General features: G+C 42.7%; 1 protein-coding gene across 5 annotated transcripts in view; it reads right to left on the reverse strand.

Moving 5' to 3' along the window:
- Positions 1–19,600, reverse strand: part of unc13bb (unc-13 homolog Bb (C. elegans)) — a 565,742-nt gene extending 546,142 nt beyond the window's left edge. For all 5 annotated transcript variants that reach the window (XM_078219471.1, XM_078219470.1, XM_078219469.1 and 2 more), the window contains exon 1: positions 19,400–19,600. In XM_078219471.1, the coding sequence (XP_078075597.1) occupies positions 19,400–19,421 (22 nt within the window). In that variant the 5' untranslated portion in view covers positions 19,422–19,600. The remainder of the gene's footprint in view (positions 1–19,399) is intronic.
- Positions 19,601–21,909: the final 2,309 nt, after the last annotated feature.

Consider the following 21,909-nt stretch of genomic DNA (forward strand, 5'->3'; position numbering starts at 1 on the left):
TGGACTTGGCCTCTTTGGGCTCCCAAAGTCTCTCATGGTGCTCAGTGCCTTTCAAAATGGTTCTTCTCCAGTTTGGAAGTCACCGGCCACGAGTAGGTAGGGATGTTGGATTGCTACAGGGATTCTTTCAAAATATCCCGAATGCATTTCCTCCACTCTAAAGCATATCTTCTTTGCCCTCAAGGGAATCTCTTGTTCTGATGAAGTTCAGAGTCAGGAGCCTGGTATCAGGCATGCAAACAAAAGCAAAACAGCCCATGAAGATAGTTTGTGATGATTAGCAGCTCAATCAGGAGAATGTACAGGAGTAGAGGGAGCATTGTTCGAAATCCAGAGTCACAGCTTCATAGTTAAAAGATGGGTCCAATTTTTGCAGAGCTTAGATCAGGGGTCTCCAAACTTTTCAGTACGAGGGCCACATCGTATATTTTACACATTTTCGGGGGCCAAAGAAAAAAAATTAGTTTTATAAATGAATGAATAAAATTTAAATGAATGAATAAGTTTTATTTGGATCATCTTTGTAATCAGCTTACGATTCAGAACAAAAGAGAAATGTGACAATTACAAAGAAACAATGCCGTGCTTACACTGAGAAATGATATATAATGAGTAAAAATGTCAAACGTTAGCAAATGCTCTGACAAAATAATCAATTACTTAACTGCAGGTGAGAAAAGCAGGCTATTCATTTTTTAATTAATTTTATTTACTGAAATTTTACAAATGTTTACTTGAAATGAGAATTTGCCCAATTTTGTGGCGCACAATAAGAAAAATAAACACACCCCAAGAAAGAACTTCAGTAAAACAAAGCAAAGAAATTCAAAATAAACTTGAACCATTAATAAAGGTTGAACAAAAATTAATTCAGTCTGCACCTTTCTACACAATACTGGCAACTGGAGTTTTCAATCATAACCAATAAATCATGAAGTTTTGCACAAGATTAATGGGAATGATGGAACTGAGGTTTCAAGCTTGAGGAGCCAATTATTAGAATGGACTTCAAATGTTCATCAGATAAATTTGCTCGATATTTGGACTTGGCATACTTCATTTTTGAAAATGTTTGTTCACACAGGTACATTGTACCAAAAACTGATACAAATCCACAAGCAAATCGCTTCAAATTTGGAAACTGCTCAGGCTGCAAAGATTTATAAAATTGGATCAGATTTCCTTCTTTATACTTGTCTTTCAGCATGTCATCCGATTGGAGATCAATAATTTCAATTTGAAATTGACTTGGCAGTGTTTTAACATTGCAGCCAAATGGATTTTGAAACAGCTTTATTTCATCTGTGTTTCCGTCAAGATCAGAAAATCGTTCCTGAAATTGTTTTTGCAAGTCCTTAATGATTTCTGTTGCAAATGAAGGAGGAAATTCTGCTTCACTTTCTTCATGAAATTTTTCACAACATGAAAAATGAACCAAGTTATGAACTTTCAGCTGTCCTTGAAATGGCATCAGTTTTGCCCCGAATGCGCGAATAGATCACAAATCAAATTTGTTTCACCTTGCAACTTCAGATTCAATTGATTCATATGGCCTGTCACGTCTGCAAAAAATGCCAATTTCCAAAGCCAGGCAGTGTTTGATAAAAGTGGTTCGGGTTGATTCTTCTCTGTGAGAAAGGAATCAATTTCCTCTCTGAGCTGAAAGAACTGTGATAGAACCTTTCCACAACTAAGCCATCGAACTGCTGTATAATAAGGCAAGTCACCGAACTCAGAATCAGTTTCTTTCAGAAAATCATGAAACTGGCAATGATTAAGCCCGTGAGATCGAAAGAAATTCACTGCTGAAACAACAGGTTTCAGAACGCAAGACATATCCACATATTTTCCGCACAATGCTTGTTGATGAATAATGCAATGGGCTTTGAGAATCCACCAACCTCACAAGCTTGTGATTTGTCCAACCAAACCTTTCTTCACCCCAGACATGTTCTTTCCTCCATCAATTGTCACGCATTGCAGTTTATTCCACTCCAGTTATATTCTAACACAGTTTTTTGCAATTCTTTGAAGATGTCTTCTCCAGTTACTGTGCTGTGCATGCTATGCACTGATGCTAATTCTTGTGTCACATTAAATTCACTGTCGACGCCACGGATGAATACCAGGAGTTGTGATGTGTCACACACATCAGTCGATTCATCAAGTGCGAGAGAATACAACTGAAAATTTCTTGCTTTGTCTGCAATTTGATTAAATATATTGCTTACTCTATCCTCAATTCTACGAGCAACAGTATTTGGCGCAAGACTGATGATTTTGAACAGATTTGCTTTTTCTGGGCATAACTCTTCCACTGCTTCCATTATACACTCTTTGATGAGATCTCCATTGGTGAATGGCTTTCCTCTTTTAGCCAATACATAAGCTAGTTTGTAACTGGCCCTGGTTAAAGCTTCATTGTCAGTTATCTTCTGCGTAAAAAAAGCTTGTTGGGAAAACAACCTGCGTTGCATTGATTCAAATTTTTCCGAACGCTGTGTTCCTGTGAATTGTGAATAACTTGGTTCATGTTTGGTCTCATAGTGCCGACGTACATTGTACTCCTTCAAAACTGCAACAGTTTCGTTGCATATGACACACAAGGCTTTATCACCTGCTTGTACAAAGAAGTACTTTACACCCCATTCTTCATTAAACAGGCGGCACTCACTGTCCACTTTTCTTTTCTTTTTTGAATTGGTCTGAATTGCCGCCATCATTGTCATTGTTCTCGCTCATTTCAGACAGATAGAGCTTACGGATTGGATAAAGCAGCTGTCACTCAGTCAATGCAGAGCGACAATTGGATAACAGATGTCTCAATTGCTGATTCGTTTAATGAACTGTCAGTCACAGGACGGCAGCTCTGATTGGACAATAGGCCGGTAAAGAGGGCGGGGATTCCCATGGGTCCATCAGACGCCGCGCGGAGCTGCAGCAAATGTCCAGCCTGTGGCTTCCGTCCCCACGTCCGGATCCTGAGTCAGCGGCGGGGTTCCGGACGCGGGAGTGTTTTTGGCAGCGGGAATCCCGTCCCGCCCCACTGGCTGTGGGCCAGATGTTAGCCCGCGGGTCGTAGTTTGGAGACCCTTGGCTTAGATTAATGTGGGATTGACTGTGCAAGAGTCTGCTCTTTGAGAAAATTCATTAAACTCAAGATAATTTCTTTAGCAATATGAAGTGACACATTCAATGTCAAAAATGCAGAAAATTGAAGGCGAGGCAAGAGGACAAAGCTAGGTAAAAAGACAGCTTGTCATTTTACTTACAAAAGTTTGAAGTATTCAATAGTGCACAAACTGCACATTCATCCTCATCCACCAACAGTCTATCTGATGGCTTAGACTTGCCGATTTCTGGAGATACCACATCACCGGAAAAAGTTGACTAAGAAAGGCACTCTGACATGACAATGGAACTTCAAGATATTGATGATTCTTCTGTTGAAGCGAGGGAAGAAACCTACACTGAAGACATTGCCTTATGGCCAAAATCTGTTCCATTGGGTATGATCGAACATGTTGTATTAAATAAACCAGAATACTTGGTAATATGGAAATTTTGAGAAAAGAATTTGAGCTTGGAGAAGGTTAGAAGTCTTCATAAATCCCAGTTTCTGAGGGTGAAGAGAAATGGGGTGACGAAAATTAGGAATTGGTTGATTTTGTTTTCCCCCGGAAACCTCTAAGACAGTCTACTGCTGTGTTTGCAACTTATTTCCTGACCCTAGAAAAGGGAAACAAGCATTCGCCAACGGGTACTCCAACTGGAGAAATGCTGGAAGAGATCTTGCTGATCATGAAACTTCCTAAACTCATATTAAATCTATGTGTGCGTTCGTTCAAAGATGCAAATTATCTGGAATAATTGATGCTGCATTACCAGCAGTTTGGTTTGAAAAGGAGTGTTCTTATTGAAGGAAAGTGCTGATACATGCTGTTGTCACAATCAAACTGCTGCCTATTCTGGGACTACCCTAAGGGGACATGATGAGTCAATGATTTATTATTGTCACATGCATTGGGATACAGTGAAAAGTATTGTTTCTTGCGCGCTATACAAAGCATACCATTGAGAGAGAAAGAAAGGAGAGGGTGCAGAATGTAATGTTACAGTCATAGCTAGAGTGTAGAGAAAGATCAACTTAATGTGAGGTGGGTCCATTCAAAAGTCTGATGGCAGCAGGAAAGAAGCTGTTCTTGAGTCAGTTGGTACGTGATCTCAGACTTTTTGTATCTTTTTCCAGGAGAAGAAGGTGGAAGACAGTAAGTCCAGGGTGTGTGGGGTCCTTGATTATGCTGGCTGCTTTTCCAAGGCAGCGGGAAGTGGAGGCGGAGTCAGTGGATGGGAGGGTGATTTGCGTGATGGGCAATGTCAACTTGTCGGGATTTTTTTTAGCCTTCTTTGATTATCTCAGTGAATTTGATGAGCTTCTTAAAGAGTATTTGACAAGTTATCAATATTGTGGTTTAGGGAAGATCAACATTTTAACGCTCCAAACCTACAATAACTTCATCACTATAATAGGAAAGTGGCTTCGAAACCAACTCACTAATGAAATAAAAGATGCCAAATACCATTCCATAATAGTCGATTCTACACCAGATGTGTCAGGTGGACCAATTAACATTCATTTTAAGATATGTGACCAGTGATGATAAAGTTGTAGAGTGATTTCTTGCTTTGTCTCGCTACAACTTCACCGTTCTTGTTCCGAACCCTGCTCATATTATATGTGAGAATGTCCCAACTTGAAACACTGGTTCTTAGTTGTGTATATTTGTTTGGATAAACGTGAGGAGCCGTGTACAGTTCAGTGATAAAAGCATCTAGTCTTCATGCAAACAAGAGTATTTATAAAATGGAAAAGAAGAAAAATACACGACATAATTATGTGGATTATAGTTTTTTTAAGTGCCAGTGTATGCTTATAAACAAATAGGGGATGAATTGCCTAAAAAAATTCTGAGTGTCGAATCTGCGGAAAAACTGGAGTAAATCACGCTGACTTTTCAGCGGGAGTTTCAAAATGAATCTTGCACACTCTGTGCACTGCTGAACGCACTGGCGTGAATCAGTTTAAGAAGCTGCGGATGGGGCCTATGCCCATTGGAGAGGCCTGCAGCATATTGCTGAGCAGGCCACTGCGCATGCGCCAATCTGTCAGTGCCAAGAACGGCACATGCACAATGTCCCTGTCTGCCAGCCTCCCAATTGCTGGCCAGCCTTGCGACCCTCGCATCACTGGCTATGCAACCCCCATGGCCTGATTGCTGTCCCCCCCCCCCCCGAAACATGCCAGGGCCAGCTTCAATCCCCCCACCCCCACCAGCAGCCCCAATGCCCCCTCCCTCATAGCCCCAGCCACCTCAGCAGGCTGACCCCCCCCCCCCTTCAATGGCCAGCCCAAATCACTGGCCTCCCTCCCTCTCTCACTGATCCCCGTGCAGAGTGGAAGCGGGATCCTCCCCAACCCCCACCTCCATTAGGCCCCACCCCATTGGCACTACCCTATGCCCAATAGGCAGTGCCAAGATGCCCCCTGGGCAGACGCTTTGCCCCTCAGGCAGTGCCAGGGGGCCCAGGATGGCAAAGCCCAGGGTCCCCCCCAGTGCCCGACCTTCAGGGGGGCCTCGATTGCCCCCCTTCACTCCAGCAGGGTCAGGCTGCCAGCTCCCCGCAAGTTGGGAGCTATACTAAATCCCGCTGGAGTGAAATACTCCTGGCACTGGCAGACACGCGGAGGCTGTGGCGCCCAGTGGGGACCTGCAAAACAGCCTCGGCTCGAGTCTCCCGACCTGCTGCGTTTCAAAAGCAGCGCAGCGGGACAGGAGAATCGCCCCTACACAGTTTCTCTGAGTTTACCTCCCATTCCCAAACTATATCCATGTTCCCTGAGCTCACTGAGACACCCCTTTTCCCAAACAACATCCACTTTGGTAACTCGAAGTCAAATCCAGCTCTTACAGCAATACAGCTTTGATGATCTGGTATGGGAAACTGTCTCTCGTTGGTTCAGCGAAGGTACGAACTTGCGTTTTTAAGAAGAATTTCTGCAATATATCTTGGCTCTGAATTGTGGATGAAAAATTGGCATCTACCCTCTCTGGCTGTTAGGTGGAACTAGCCTCCTGGGCTGTAGATGTAAAACTCGCCTTCTTCCCTCTTAAGGATGCTGGCAATTATATCCTTTCACCTCTGATATTTCATTCTGTGGATTTGGCTGTCTGCATCACTCAAACTCCTTGACCTTAGAAATTAGCATCTGTATACCTCCACTGATCTCTTAGTCATCTGGGTAAGCTGTTTCTACTGATAGGGCAATTTACACCTGATCTTGTCTAGATGCATGCCAATTGTATTATCGGGCAAATTGCGTCTCATTATGCTTTTGGAATGCTGGCTACTGCTGTCGCAAAGCAGATGTCTACCTTTTGCTGGGCAAATTGCTTTCGAGCATGCCTTTTTAAATTCTTTTTTCTGCTCTTGCTAGGTATATTCTTGATACTGGAGACTACGGTTTGGAAATCATTGTAAATTTAGATTTGGACATCAAAAATTTTCACAGGCAGAGCTTTGATAATGCCACAAATATAGCAGGACCATATTTGGGTCTACAAGCAAGACTGAACTGAATGCAAGTTCTTGTGCATTATTTATTCTGTGGTCCAGACACTCCTTGAATTTAATTTGCAGTGTTGCAGCTGAATGCTGTGAGGAAACCTTTTTCAGAAAGTGCATGCCTTTTTTTCAGGATTACATGCATCGGTGGAACATGTTGCAATCATGCTTGGAGCAGGCAAATGGAAAACATTTGATGGTCAAAAACTTTTGTGACACCAGGTGGTCCGCTCGTGCAGATGTTGTTTTGGCTTTGAAAATTAACTTTGCTGATATAAAAGAAACATTCGACATAGTGGCATCGAATTCAGGAAAACCATACAAGAAAGCTGAAGTAAAATTCTTAGCAAAGAGATTTGAAAAGTAGGTATTGCTGTTTTTACTCTTTTGTGGAACCGTTGAACTCAAGAATTAATGCTGTCAGCAACTTGCGAAATGTTGATACAACTTTATTGAATGCTGCACAATTGTTGATTTATTTTGTGAGCTTTTTGGTTATATGAGAATGTTAAAAGCCACTGCAGTAAAAAATTTAAGTCAATTTTACTGGGAGGACGTAGAACACAAATAGCTTTGAAAATGAAGCGAAACAATTCATTCGAGTTCACCAGCTGCTTTGAACGTGATGATTTGCAGACAACCTTTCCAAATGTGGAAACTATTCTGAAAATACTTTCAACAAAACCTTTCAGAAATGCTTCCAGTAAATGTCCTTTTTCTGTATTGAAAAGAGGTAAAAATTATTTACGAAGTATGATGAGTCAGAAGCATTTGACAAGTTCAGTAATATTGACAATTGAAAGCATGTCTTTACAAGACTTTACCTACAATGCTGTATTGATGCTTTTGTAAAGAAAAGAAAAGCTGTCTAAATTGCCATGCTGACAAAGGATGAAGCAAGAAAAATTTAAACATCTGTCGGTCTTCCATATTCACTTGCTTAAATTCTGTTTTTAAAATGGGCCATTGCTAGTCTGATATAATGGCCACAGCTCACATACTAATTCTCATCACTATTGCTCTCAAGATTGGCCTTCAGAAAGTCTCTTCTCGGGGAAAGAATGGAATCATGCGGACGGAGTCACTGATATTGGACTTGAACTCACTGGGCACTCCACTCATGTGAATTTATAGTAATAATTTATTTGATTTTGAGAGAGAAAATAAGGAAGTTAACTTGTGAAACTGAATGAGACTCTGAAAGAAACTAAATGGCAGCATATGCATCTTGTTGATTGGAGGATTTGCTCCTGCACCGGACGGGGTCATTCTGTTCGGCACTGCCTTGTGCTGCAGTGATGTCATCAGCTACTTTTTCCACCTCCTTGCTCATCAGCAAGTTAAGACACACATCACAATACTGACCATCTTTATCGTCGTTCTGACAAGAGGTAAGCATAGATTTCAATCAGCAAATATTCAGACAGGTGTGCTTTTACAAATTAAAAGCAGTGATCAATTTGTGCATTTTTTGTGGCTTATGTCTTTGTGGTCTGTGGACGAGCGTGGGTGGGGTGGAAATGAAGAGGAGCATGGGACCCCACTATAATAACTCCAGGAGTTGGCTGTAAAGGAACAGTACTGTTATTGCACAAAATAAAGTCAAACAAAAACCACAAGCTTGTGGTGAACACAACTGGTCCCAACCGGGGCAAAGGAATAATGGACCCACTCAGGGTCCTGCTTTATACAGAGTTCGGTATATGAGCTCCGCCTTCTTGGTTAATTACCAATTCCCAGGGAGCTCGTTTTCAACAAGTCCTACAGGGAGGGCAATTAGTGATTCCCCATGCAAGTCATGAGGGTCATCACACCCACAAATTGTAAATCTGCCTCTGGAACAAAGGTTTATGATATGTCTTCTTTAATTTTGTCTGCATTCAGACATTTGTCACGATCTTTCACTTCCTATATGATAACATGCAAGCCATGTTCACCACAGACCCTAATCTCAGTGAAGGCAGGAGTGACACAAAACTGTGCCATCGCATCAACACTCTTAATTTTTCTTGATGAAATTCTGCACTTCAGCGATCCATACAAGCATGCAAGGAAGCACCACTCAGTGTTTTCACACTTGCCAACAGCCTTTATGCTTCATGCTAGTTGTCTCAGCCAGCGAATTGCTCAAAAATCAACATCCTACATCTACTGATTTCACAGAGGTACCTTATCTTTCCTGTCATTTTGTTATGAACAGAAAATAATTATTTACACAATGACGTTGGTTTCCACTTGTTTACAGGTTATTCTTCAAGTATGTTGATTCTGGTCTAAAGCTTTTTGCAATATTTTACGGTCACAATAATACTATCTCACAAATATATTTGATCAACTAATGTAAGATTGCTTAGTAGCATAGGAATTGCCATTTCCCTCAGAAGTCAGTCGCAGTTATACCAAGTTATTTGTTAATATTATAAAACGTAATATTGTAAAACATTCCTCTTCAGGTTAAATTATAATATTCCACTTTATTCCTAAATATCACAAAAATTGTGCATCTTATAACAGTTATGAATTACTGGCGGCATGGTAGCACAGTGGTTAGCACTGCTGCTTCACAGCTCCAGGGTCCTGGGTTCGATTCCCGGCTTGATCACTGTCTGTGTGGAGTTTGCACATTCTCCTCGTGTCTGCGTGGGTTTTCTCCGGGTACGCCGGTTTCCTCCCACAGTCCAAAAATGTGCGGGTTCGGTTGATTGGCCATGCTAAAAATTGCCCCTTAGAGTCCCGAGATGCGTATGTTAGAGGGATTAACGGGTAAATGTGTAGGGATATGGGGGTAGGGCCTGGGTGGGATTGTGGTCGGTGCAGACTCGATGGGCTGAATGGCCTCCTTCTGCATTGTCGGGTTTCTATGATTACAAGACAGTCATGTTTTAAACTGTCTTTTATTTTTAGGTAAAACAGGTTGCCCTGGAAAAAGGGGAATGGCGTGAATCATACTAAAATCGGTCTGAAGACACACCCATGTGATTTGAGTGCCATGAGGACAGAGGCCCAGGTTGAAATTCATAGAAACTCGAGTACTAGTTTTCACACCTGTGATTTAAAAAAAGAGTAACTGATCATGTTGAACACAAACTCACAGTCTCAGTCAAAGACACCACAAGAGGAAAGCCAAAAAACAGTGGCTGCTGTACCACAAAGGGGAAGAGACTATTCTGAGTTAATCACCAACAGAGTGCTAGGTAGGGAGCACAGGTTCCCGGTTGAAAAGTTGGGACTTAAGAAGATTTAAAAGACCTGGAGGTTGCCAAAAGGTGCCTTGCTGCTGGAAGTCAATTTGATTATACTCTGAAGGGCTGAGTGAAGGGACTTTTAAAAAGGACATTCATTGTAAGACTCTTGCGAGGCAAGGAGAAGAGAGCCTGTTGAATGAACGGCAGGAATCTGGGACTTTCCCAGATGGTTACATATTTCCATAGTGGCATAAAGTATAAACGTACCATGGGATATCAATTGTGCTAATTAGTTAATGGGGAAAATATCTTTTCTGTAGCTTAGTGTACTTGTCGTTACCCACAACCATATGCTATGCAATGCTTTGTGCTTGATTTTAGTTTGTATTAAAGTAAAAGTCTTAAAGCGTGAAAACTTGTGTGATTCTTTGCGGTCACTGGGAAATTCATGGGTGGTATTTTCCTAGAAAGTGACAGAACAGTGGGAAAATGGGAGTCCTCCACGTTAGTCTTTTTGGCGAACTCTATGCTATAGTCTTCTGACACTCTGTCAATTTTATTGACAGGTGAGAGCTTTGTCCTTGTATTGGGTGGGGGGGGGAGGGGGGTGAATACGATCTAAGGAGATCCATCAAAGATGCCAAAAGCCAGTACCAGACCAAGCTAGAGTCCCAAGCTAGCCACACGGACCCCCACCGACTATGGCAAGGTCTACAAGGCATAACAGGCTACAAGATGAAGGCATGGAAAATCACCAGTCCATAGCACCCCTCCCTGATGAGCTCAATGCATTCTATGCCCGTTTTGAGCAAGAGGACAGCGAGAGCATGCCCTCCACCTGGAAGCCTCGGATGAACCTGTATCTGAGGTCACCATTGCAGATGTCAGAGCAGCCTTCTCGAAGGTCAGCCCATTGAAAGTGACTGGCACGGATGAGGTATCCGGACGAGCACTCAGATCCTGCACGGGTCAGCTAGTGGGGGCATTCGCAGACATCTTTTACCTCTCGACACCAATCTGAGGTCCCTATCTGCTTCAAGAAGATGACCATCATCCCAGTGCCAAAGAAAAGCCAAGCAGCGTGCCTTAATGACTATCGACCAGTGGCTCTGACATCCATCATTATGAAGTGCTTCGAAAGGTTAGTAATGGCCGAATCAATCCTAGACTGTCTGGGTCGACTACAGTTTGCCTACCGCTGCAATAGGTCCACAGCAGACGCCATCTTCCTGGCCCTGTACTCAACCCCGGAACACCTAGATAACAAAGACACCCATGTCAGACTCCTATTTATTGACTACATCTCAGCCTTTAACACCATTATTCCTATGAAACTCATCTCCAAACTCCATGGCCTGGGCCTCGGCTCCTCCCTCTGCAACTGAATCCTGAACTTCTTAACTCACAGGCCACAATCAGTAAGGATAGGCAACAACATCTCCTCCATGATCATCCTCAACACCGGTACCCCACAAGGCTGTGTTCTCAGCACCCGACTATACTCCTTGTACACCTATGACTGTGTGGCCACATTCCCCTCCAACTCTATTTTCAAGTTTGCTGACGACACCACGTAGTGAGTCGGATCTCAAACAATGACGAGACAGAGTACAGGAATGAGATAGAGAATCTGGTGAACTGGTGCGACAACAATAATCTCTCCCTCAATGTCAACAAAATGAAGAAGACAGTCATCGACTTCAGGAAGCATAGTGCAGAACATGCCCCTGCCTACATCAATGGGGATGAAGTAGAAATGGTCGAAGGCTTCAAGTTGTTAGGTGTCCAGATCACCAACAACCTGTCCTGGTCCCCCCCATGCCAACACTATAGTTAAGAAAGCCAACCAATGCCTCTACTTTCTCAGAAGACTAAGGAAATTTGGATGTCAGCTACAATTCTCACCAACTTTTACAGATGCACCATAGAAAGCATTCTTTCTGGTTGTATCACAGCTTGGTATGATCCTGCTCTGCCCAAGACCGCAATCCATTACCCAAACCAGCCTCCCATCCATTGACTCTGTCTACACTTCCCGCTGCCTCAGCAAAGCAGCCAGCATAATTAAGGACCCCACACATCCCGGACATACTCTCTTCCACCTACTTCCGTTGGGAAAAAGATCCAAAAGTCTGAGGTCACGTACCAACTGACTCAAGAACAGCTTCTTCCCTGCTGCTGTCAGACTTTTGAATGGACTTACCTTGCATTAAGTTGATCTTTCTCTACACCCTAGCTATGACAGTAACACTACATTCTGCACTCTCTCGTTTCCATCTCTATGAATGATATCTTTTGTCTGTATCGTGCGCACGAAACAATACTTTTCACTGTATACTAATACATGTGACAAAAATAAAATCAAGAATTTGGCGCTCGGCCAAAACTCCATGCTCGTTGGTAGCAGGGCGGGTACGAACAAGATCGGAGAACACCTTCCAGAAAAGCTTGCAAAAGGTAGCCACATAAAACACTTAACTGAATAGACAATTAAACACCAGTTCCATTACTTTTCAATTCAGATGATTTCTGCATTAAAATCCATCTATATTCCTCACAATAGCTATTACAAAACATCTTTTCAATAGCATGCTTAAAACCAGAACATTGTGTGGCGACAACTACACAGCACTGTGTAGTTTGAACTACACAGCATTGTGTCGCACCATAAAGAGTGACAGCATAAAAATTAACAGAGATAGCACACTAGGATCTATCAACACTTTAAATACATAGAAAGGAGTTATCTACCACAGATTTCTCACAGTTGTAACTTTATAACCTCAATCTGTCCACATAGGCTGGATGATCCAATTTTTTGTCCTGAATGCTATCATTATACTGAATAACAAAGCATTTCAAATCATTTCCATTTTAAGACTATTTTGTCTTGTCCTCAGTTCATTAAAATTACTCATCCAAATGGCCATTCTTTGTGTTCCTGTCTTGGCAAGAATTATCAGCAGGTTTTTCAACCAACAAGCAGTGAGAACAGACAAGCCCAACTCCTGTCCTAATTTGGCATTGAAAAACCAAGCTATCCAGCAGAAGTCACTAGAGTCTGATAAACATCATTTTTGAGCTTCATGGCATTTCATTTCCTAGCCCAGACACAAAGGCAAGGTTTAATAGATCTGCTGTACTCCTGGTTTAGATTAGGCTGACTTTTTAAAATTACATGTCAATGTAATCTCATCGAAAATGCTGACCCAACTCCCAAATCGCTTTATAATTTTAAAAAGGAATAGTTTAAATGCAACAAACTTGCCACTTCTAAAACTATAGGGATTTTAATGACAACTTTTCACAAAGTTGATTTAATTTGATGCAGAGTTAGCGACTCAAGTAAGATGGACAAGAGATATCAAACATCACCATAGCCCTCACCAGCATTACTCTAAGATCAGCTGGTGTGAAGGATGCTGAATCACAATGATGAGGTGTGCAACCTGTCACTTTTCTCTCTGTTCCAACAGCTAAGCACTTCAACAGCCACCTGGGGCAGTATCTGACAGCCTGGACAAGATCGAAAACTTGCAGCTAGAGGAAACCCAACTGTGAATATCAGCCACAGCTGTGATTCCAATCTGGTCCATGTTGAATTATGCAGTATTAAAAAGATGAAACAATTGCTAAACTTCCATGCTTGTGAGTTGAAGGAGATTGAATCCTTTAAGTAAACCTTCCTGAAATATGAAAACAGACTTGAAAAGCTGTTAGAAATTTGCTACCATGTATGCCTTCTGGAATCAACTGTAAAATATAGTTTTGTTACTCTGTACAATATAGTTAGTCCATCAAGAGTCATCATTTCCATTTTAAAACTAAACACACAGCAGGGCAAGCTGAAAATGTTATGACAAAATTATATCACTGACTCCAAAGTTTTTAGCTAAATTAATTGATCTACATTGCATATTATTCTGAAAAAGTATTGAAAACAATTCATTTACTGATAAAGGATACACCAGAATACTGCAATTATCTGCATTCCTCGGTAAAATCTAACCTAACATTGGTACATCAGTGGATATATCATATACTCAACATATTTACCTGATCTGCATTTAAGTACACCAGCTCTACTTGCTGAATTTATAGGCGCTTTCCATTATGGATTAAATTTTGAAGCACTGAGTGTTTTATTATTCTATGATTTTACATATTCTCCCGATTGAGTGACACAGAAAATGACTTTATCACAGCTAACACCCCGTAGTAGCAGGACAAGCACGGGAGCTCAGGGCACTAATCACAGTTCAAACACTGGCACTTAATCCACTACATCATCAGTCAAGCGATAGGGGTGTCCACATCATTGCACTATCTAATCTACCATTGCCATCAGCCTGTATCCAAAACATTTACAGGCAATACAAGCAATGCCACAAGAAAATTAACACTGAAGCCCTCAAAGATCCCATCAAGGCGCCCCTTTTCATTCAGCAGCTCACTCCAATCTCTCAACCTTCAGCCACCAGGAGATAGGAGGTGTCCATCGTGCCTGCTCAACTCTAATGTCCAGCACAACAAGCATCTGTGAAGAGGTCCTTGGTCTCTCTACCAGGAAACATAATGACTGGTTTAATGAAAACAACCACGCAATACAGAAACTAATCAAGCGCAAGGCTTTTACAAACTGTAAACTTCACCACAACTCAAGATCAGCAGGTTGGTGCTGATCCTTGCATTTTTTCTTGAATTCATAGAATCATAGAAACCCTACAGTGCAGAAAGAGGCCATCTGGCCCATCGAGTCTGCACCAACCGCAATCCCACCCAGGCCCTACCCCCATATCCCTACACATTTTACCTGCTAATCCCTCTAACCTACGCATCTCAGGACACTAAGGGGCAAATTTAGCATGGCCAATCAACCTAACCCGCACATCTTTGGACTGTGGGAGGAAACCGGAGCACCCAGAGGAAACCCACGCAGACATGAGGTGAATGTGCAAACTCCACACAGACAGTGACCCAAGGCGGGAATCGAACCCAGATCCCTGGAGCTGTGAAGCAGCAGTGCTAACCACTGTGCTACCGTGCCACCCTAATTCATTATACTGTTGAGATCATATCTGTCATCCGGCTACAAGGTGGATGAAAGCAGTGATACAATATAAAACCTGTGACAAGAACAAATGGTGGGTAGAAGAGAGCATCGGAGATCCAACAACTCACAGATATCAACGAAATGCATGGTTTCTTCAGCACTGTCAAGATGATCTAAGGTCCAAGCACTCAAGGGCCCACCCTGCTGGAAGCCATGTATTGAGAGGAGCTCAGAGGCAATGAGCGCTCGCTGAAGAGAACATTTTGAAGAACTTCTCAACCAAGACTATCTTTGACTTGAATGGCCTCAACTCCATTTCACAATACCCAAACCAGCTAAGTCTTGACACCACCTGATTCCAGAGTGAAACTGCAAAAGCCATTCTACAGTTGAAAGACACCAAGGCCTCCAGCGAAGATAGAATCCCTGCCAAAATTCTGAAATAGGGCAGACATACATCCCTGGCACTGCTGCGCAGCTCATTCAGAAAGAAGAGTGCATGCCAGGGAGGCTGTGATTGTGACTATATTAAAGGAGGAAGACAAATCAGGCTGCAGTAACCAAAGGGAAGTCTCCCTACCTGTCTGCAACAAGGAATATCATTGCAAGGATGTTCCTCAATTGCCTCCTCCCAATGGCCAAAGAGCTCCTTCCAGAGGTGCAGTGCAGTTTGCCCCCATTGAGAAGCACCACAGATATGATCTCAACTGCATAGTAAATTCAAGAAAAATGCAAGGATCAGCACCAACCTGCTGCATGCAGCCTTTTTCAACCTCACAAAAGCCTTTGACTGTGTCAGCTCAAATGCTTACGCAGTATCTGTCTCAAATTTGGTTATCCTCAGAAATTTTATCATCCTCCACAACGGCATGCAAGCTGTGATCGTCACCAACAGAACACCATACACCCTGGTCAGAATTCTCCAGTCTCGCACACCCCACTACGGCTGCCAGCATGAATGGAGAATTTGGCACTCAGCCAAATCTCCATTTACTGCGGAGGGACCAGAAAATCCTAGCTGCGGGCGAGGTTGGAGAATTTCAATCCGTGGTCGGAATTTTACCACCCTCCCACCATGGGAATCAGAGCGAGCGAGAGATGGGCCATAGCAAGTCCATTGACCTCAGGCAGGATTTTACAGTTTTGGGACAAATGAGACTGTAAAACCCCGCCTTCCATCTCAATGAAGACTGGGGTCAAACAAAACTGCGTCACTGCACCATCCCCCTTTTCCATCTTCCTTGCTGCAGTACTGCATATCACCTCCACCAAGTTACCCACAGGAGTGGAGATAATTTACAGACAGAAAGCTAACTGTTCAACCTACACTGCCTTCAATCCAAAACCAATCCAACAGGTTGTGTAGGTGTCACGCAGCAACTGAACTGCAGGTCACTGCCAACTCAACCTCCCAAGCATATGAGAAAATGGGCCTTTCAGTAAATACATTGAAAACTAAAGTCCCCTTCCAACCAGCTCCTACCTCTCCCCAGATCCTGAAAAATATGAACCATTTTACACATCTTGTGAGCCTCCACTCAATGAAGGCAAATGTGGACGATGAAATCCATGATCAATTAAAGTACACCATTTCAACCTACAGTCAACTGAGAAGAATATTTGAGGAACAGGATCTCAGACCTGAAACTAAAGTCATAGTATACTGGACAGCAGTGATCCCCACACTGCTGTATGTGCCAAAAACTTGGGCAACCTACAAAAGGCACTGAAGAAGTAATCAGCAGTGTGCCTTTACAAAATCCTCCAAATCCAGTGTCAAGAAAGGTGGTTCAACAGCAGCATCTTCCACAAGCCAACATGCCCGATATTGAGACGCTAATCACTCAAAACCCACTCTGCTGGGCAAGACACATCACTCATTTGCCTGACACCAGATGTCCAATCTTTTCAACTCCGAACTTCATCACAACAGGAGGCTTCCAGGAAAGCAGCAGATAGCTCAGGAACATGCTTAAAACATCCCTGAAGAAATCAAACTTGAGACTGGCCAGATGGAGGAGGTTATTCAGGAGAGTTCATCAAGAGCACGCAATGGGGAGATCAAAGGGTCATCAAGAGTGCAAAGTTTTTTTTAAAATTGGTGTCACAAGTAAGGGTTCCATGAACACTGCAATTAAGTTACTGTGAAATTCCCGTGTTGTCGAGAGCGCACAAACTTCCGAACACCTCATCTGACCAACCCTTTGAGCACCATCTGCCCTGCTGCATGTGGTACAATCTGCAGATCACACATTGGACCGACCAACCATCTTTTAACCCATCAAACCAGAGTGGACACAAGTCATCCAGATCCAGTGTGGTTGTCGAAGGGACTGTAAAGACACACTAATTAAAGATCAAGATAAAATCTGGATAATTGCACGTGCAGAGCACTGCAAGAGCTCACTCCAAGTGACAGTTCCATAGATAGGAACATAGATAAATAGATATTTCCATAAGCCTTGTTAAACTTCAAAAAAAAAGAATTAAATTTGTTTAACTATAAATGCAAAGGAAGACCAACCACATCTTCTAGGTCATTCAGCATCTGATGAAAATATTGAACTAATAGCAGTTCAGCTGTGACCAAAAGAGAAAAGCTGACAAAGGGTCATCTGGACTCGAAACGTCAGTTCTTTTCTCTCCTTACAGATGCTGCCAGACCCGCTGAGATTTTCCAGCATTTTTTATCTTTTGGTTTCAGATTCCAGCATCCGCAGTAATTTGCTTTTATCGTAGTTCAGCTGTAGCTATACTGATGTTGCACTGCTACAATACTAAAACCTCTTGGCAAAAACACAACTTGGGTGTTATAGTTGTACGAGTTCTTAGACCCCAAGGATAGCTCATGCGAGAACTGGTAAATTCAGAGCGGTCAACAATGCTACGCGTCAGTTGGGTACCTGAGCAGAAAATCGCATCTTTTGATCATTGGAGTTTAGTAAGTTCTGGAGGTATTGAACATCTTACGGAATGATAATATTTCATATTATAAATTTATGTTGGTTCAGACACCCTAATTCTTGCATTTTCGGAATCAACTGCTTTATCGAAATTAAAATTTCTCATTAAGACAAAAAGGCAAATTCCGACTGAACCCGAATTCTTGGCAATGCGATATGCTCACTGGCAGTTGGAAGGCACAGCCCAAGATGGTAATCAGCTGGACATATTTTCCTCCTACAATTTAGGCGCCTAATTTGTCTTGCAATTGTCTAAACAGTTCAGATATGCAAAATCAAAGTCTTCATGATTGCAAATTGCTATAAAATCCGATTAAAGGGGGACAATATTGGGATGTTTGCAGATTGAAAGTAAATGGAATGGTATTTCAATTATAGTAATGAAATAAGGATGAGGCAAAATCTATCATTTAATACGTTAGGGAACGATGGCTTCCTCCTGCTTTGGATGCACAGTGTTCCATATTCGTGCTACCGTTTTAGATAACCGGTATTAATCATATTGAATTTCGTAGAATGTGGCAAAATTAAGTTGAGTGCGATTACACCAATCATTCGCGTCTTAAAAGATAAAGACGATATTGAGTTTCGTCTTTCAAAGTTATCTTCACCCGTCCAATATTTATAAATGCCAAATGCAAAGTGAACAAGCGCTATGACAGCAAACTGAAACCTTTCCGCAATGCCAAGCTCGCAGCTCACGGCGTGCATTCTATAACATTTTAATTGCTGTAAAAGTTTTCCACGTATACCAAAAGCAATGTAAACAGAGTAACGTATTGATTATAAATCTGTTCAAAGGTTGCGTTTAAGCGAGGCTCCCGTCGCGCACCAAATGTTCCTGTGTGCATCCGCAAACTGGAGGAACCTCTTGAGTTTGTCCTGTATCATGTTGATGGTTTATCCCGTGGCGTTTATCCGGTGCAATGGTCGCCCTCCAAGAGGAGGTTTCAGATCAATTACCATAGAAACGGACTTGATCATAAACCCATCCTGTTTCAGTGGCAAGTGATAACATCGTATCTCAGATGAGACCCAAAGACTATTATTTAAATCCTGAAGTGATTTTAACAGTTTAAGGATTTCGACTCTGGGAGGCGAAACATGCCAAACACACGATGCACTAAAAGAAAAGTTTCACTGAGCAGCACAGCTTGGAACATTTACAACCAGCACTTTGGTGTGAATAATTTTCAATACGGTACGAGCAGCCGAAACGGGATGGAGGGTGAGATTGAGGGATAGACAAATAAACGTTGAAACTGCAACAAGCCATTTACAGAAAACAGTTTAGTGCCGCAGAAACAGCTACAGGTCATGCCAAGGCTGTTTGATCAATTACATTTTATTTACAAAAATAAAGTGATGGTTGCGATGGAGCTTCTTGAAAGCAGCAACAAGTCCGCTATCAAGACTTTTTCCCCCTTAGTCTGATGACTGATGCCGCGTATCCGGAGCTGGCAAGCCGATGATGACTTGAAGGCAGGGTTGGGTACCACCAGTGTGTGCCCCAGGCCCTGTCCACCCCCACCCACCCTGCCCAACACACCCACCCCCCTCAGCAACACACTCACCTCTCACACAAAGTAGAGACATAGTGCAATCAAAGTCCGCCCAACGCCGAGCCGCGAAATACCAAGCAGGATCTTAGTGGCGGAGGGGAAGAGCTGGCTCTCCGCCCGGCGTCGCCACTGACATCTCGAAGCAACTGTGAGTGTGTCGGCACGGCCACTGACAGCCCATCGCCATGTTGATTAGTCTCCCTTATTCCAGAGGCGGAAGTACCATGTCTGGGAGGAGGGGGGGTGGGGGGGAGAGAGGGGGGGGGCGGGGGAATGGGCTGTTCCAACCAATGGCGCAGCGCCCCATCCCAGCAGTGAGCCAATGGGAGAGGAGAGGAGCCGCGCGCGGGGGGCGGGGCCGGGCGGGGAGGGGGCGGGGCCTGCCCACCCGCTCAGCGCGCGCCTGATGGTGCTGTCAGGTGAGTGACGTCAATGGAACTCGGACCCGCTCCCGTTGCCAACCCTCCCGGGCTCCAGGTAAAGGCTTCGCTCCGCTTCATTTCCGGACAGCAATGATCCTTCCCAGGCTGGGCGCTCTCAAATTCACCACACACAGGCTGCAGCAACACCAGATGCACAATGCAACTCAGTCTGAGTTGGCTTCGCCTTTGATACGGAGGATTAATTGTACACTGAGCCCTCGAGGGATTTGAAATCTACACAACTTGTAGCTGCCGGTGCACAAATATAATTTGTCACTTTTTTAAAAGGAGTCAGTGCATTGCCAATTGGACTCGGTTCGAATTCCTGTAAATGTTTTGCGAAACCAAAATAAATTAATCCAAATTAAACCGGATGGATAGTTAGGTGTAAACATACACCATTCAATAGGGTTATTTACTAAAAGGTTTTTTTTCACTAGTCGTATCACTAGATCGCGCGTAACTACAAGCTCCCACACATTACAAAGGGTCGTGAACGAAGCCCAGTCCATCACTCAAACCAGCCTCCCACCCATTGACTCTGTCTGCACTTGCCGCTGCCTCAGAAAAGCAGCCAACATAATTAAGGACCCCATGCACCCCGAACATTCTCTCTTCCACCTTTGTCCGGTGGGAAAAAGATACAAAAGTCTGAGGTCACGTACTAACCAACTCAAGAACAGCTTCTTCCCTGCTGCTATCAGACTTTTGAGTGGACCTACCTCGCATTAAGTTGATCTTTCTCTACACCCTAGCTATGACTGTAACACTACATTCTGCACGCTCTCGTTTTCTTCCCTATGTGCGGTATGTTTTGTCTGTATAGCCGGCAAGAAACAATACTTTTCACTGTATGCTAATACATGTAACAATAAATCAAATCAAATTACAAAGTTTATTTTAGACAAAGGGGTTAAAAATAATTCAAGAACATTTGAGTTACAGATATGGTTTCCTGTGGATACCCTTCCTGCATCTCACAAACACAAATCTCACTAAAATATTAAGTGCATAATACAATAAGGGTACGGATGCAAATAGTTCTTCTTCCTTCATAAATACAATATTGATGTTACAGTTATATATTGCAGCATTGCCACAAAGCATTTGCTTAGGTACCAACTTTCTTGGTGGAATATAAATAAATATCATCGTTCCCATTCAGTTATATTTAAAATTCAGTACTTTAAAAACAATTTTATGTGAATATTTACAATTCCTCCACATTTCGGCTGACGGAATTAATTTGGAGATTAGGCGTTCTGATTGAACATTCATTAGCTGTAGACATGCGATGAAAGGCCGTTGACCTGAAGTGCCCGCTCTGATCCTCTCTGCACAGATGCTGCCTGACTTGCTGAGTATTTCCAGCATTGCTTTTATCCCACATTTGCCGTATTTTGCTGTTGCAGCCACAGACACTACATTGAATTAGAAAAGCGACTCACCCCACCCACCTCACCCCCCAGCCATGAAGAAACATCGCGCGAGTGATATCATAAATTGGCACATGTTTGTTAATACCTTTCTCGACATATATCCATGAATATGTTGAACTACGGTGACAATGTGCGTGCATAATGAATGCACGTCCCGATATGTTTTTTACTATCTGTTTTTGACCGATTGTAGATGGAAGTCTATACCAAACGGTGACATCCTGGTGCTCCTTAATCCTGCAGGTGAAGTTCGGTGTCCAATAGTATTGAAGATTCCTCATATTTCAGCTGTTTTTATAAATTTCAGGATATTCCCTGCTAAATAGCTAAAATTATAAGTCAAACTAATAGGGCCTAATTGGCAGGTGTTAAGTAAGCATTCATAGCTGGTCATTTTATGATTGGACAGAAAGACTGTAACTATTGCCCATAAACGTATGAATGAATGTTCATCTGTCTTTTTGTAATTCCAGAAGTTAAAGGAGAACGAGAACTGGTATATTTACGACCTGGCGGCACGCAGCGTGAATCATTTAAATGAACCTTCTTCAGTCTGTTTAATGTGGGTTGTACGCTGGGCATCTGTAATTATATCGTCAAGACAATCAATCTTTTCTATAAGCTGTTTATATGCATGTGCGCTTTTTATTGCTCATTTTAC

Source organism: Mustelus asterias, chromosome 1, assembly GCF_964213995.1.
Source record: "Mustelus asterias chromosome 1, sMusAst1.hap1.1, whole genome shotgun sequence".
NCBI lineage: Eukaryota > Metazoa > Chordata > Chondrichthyes > Carcharhiniformes > Triakidae > Mustelus > Mustelus asterias.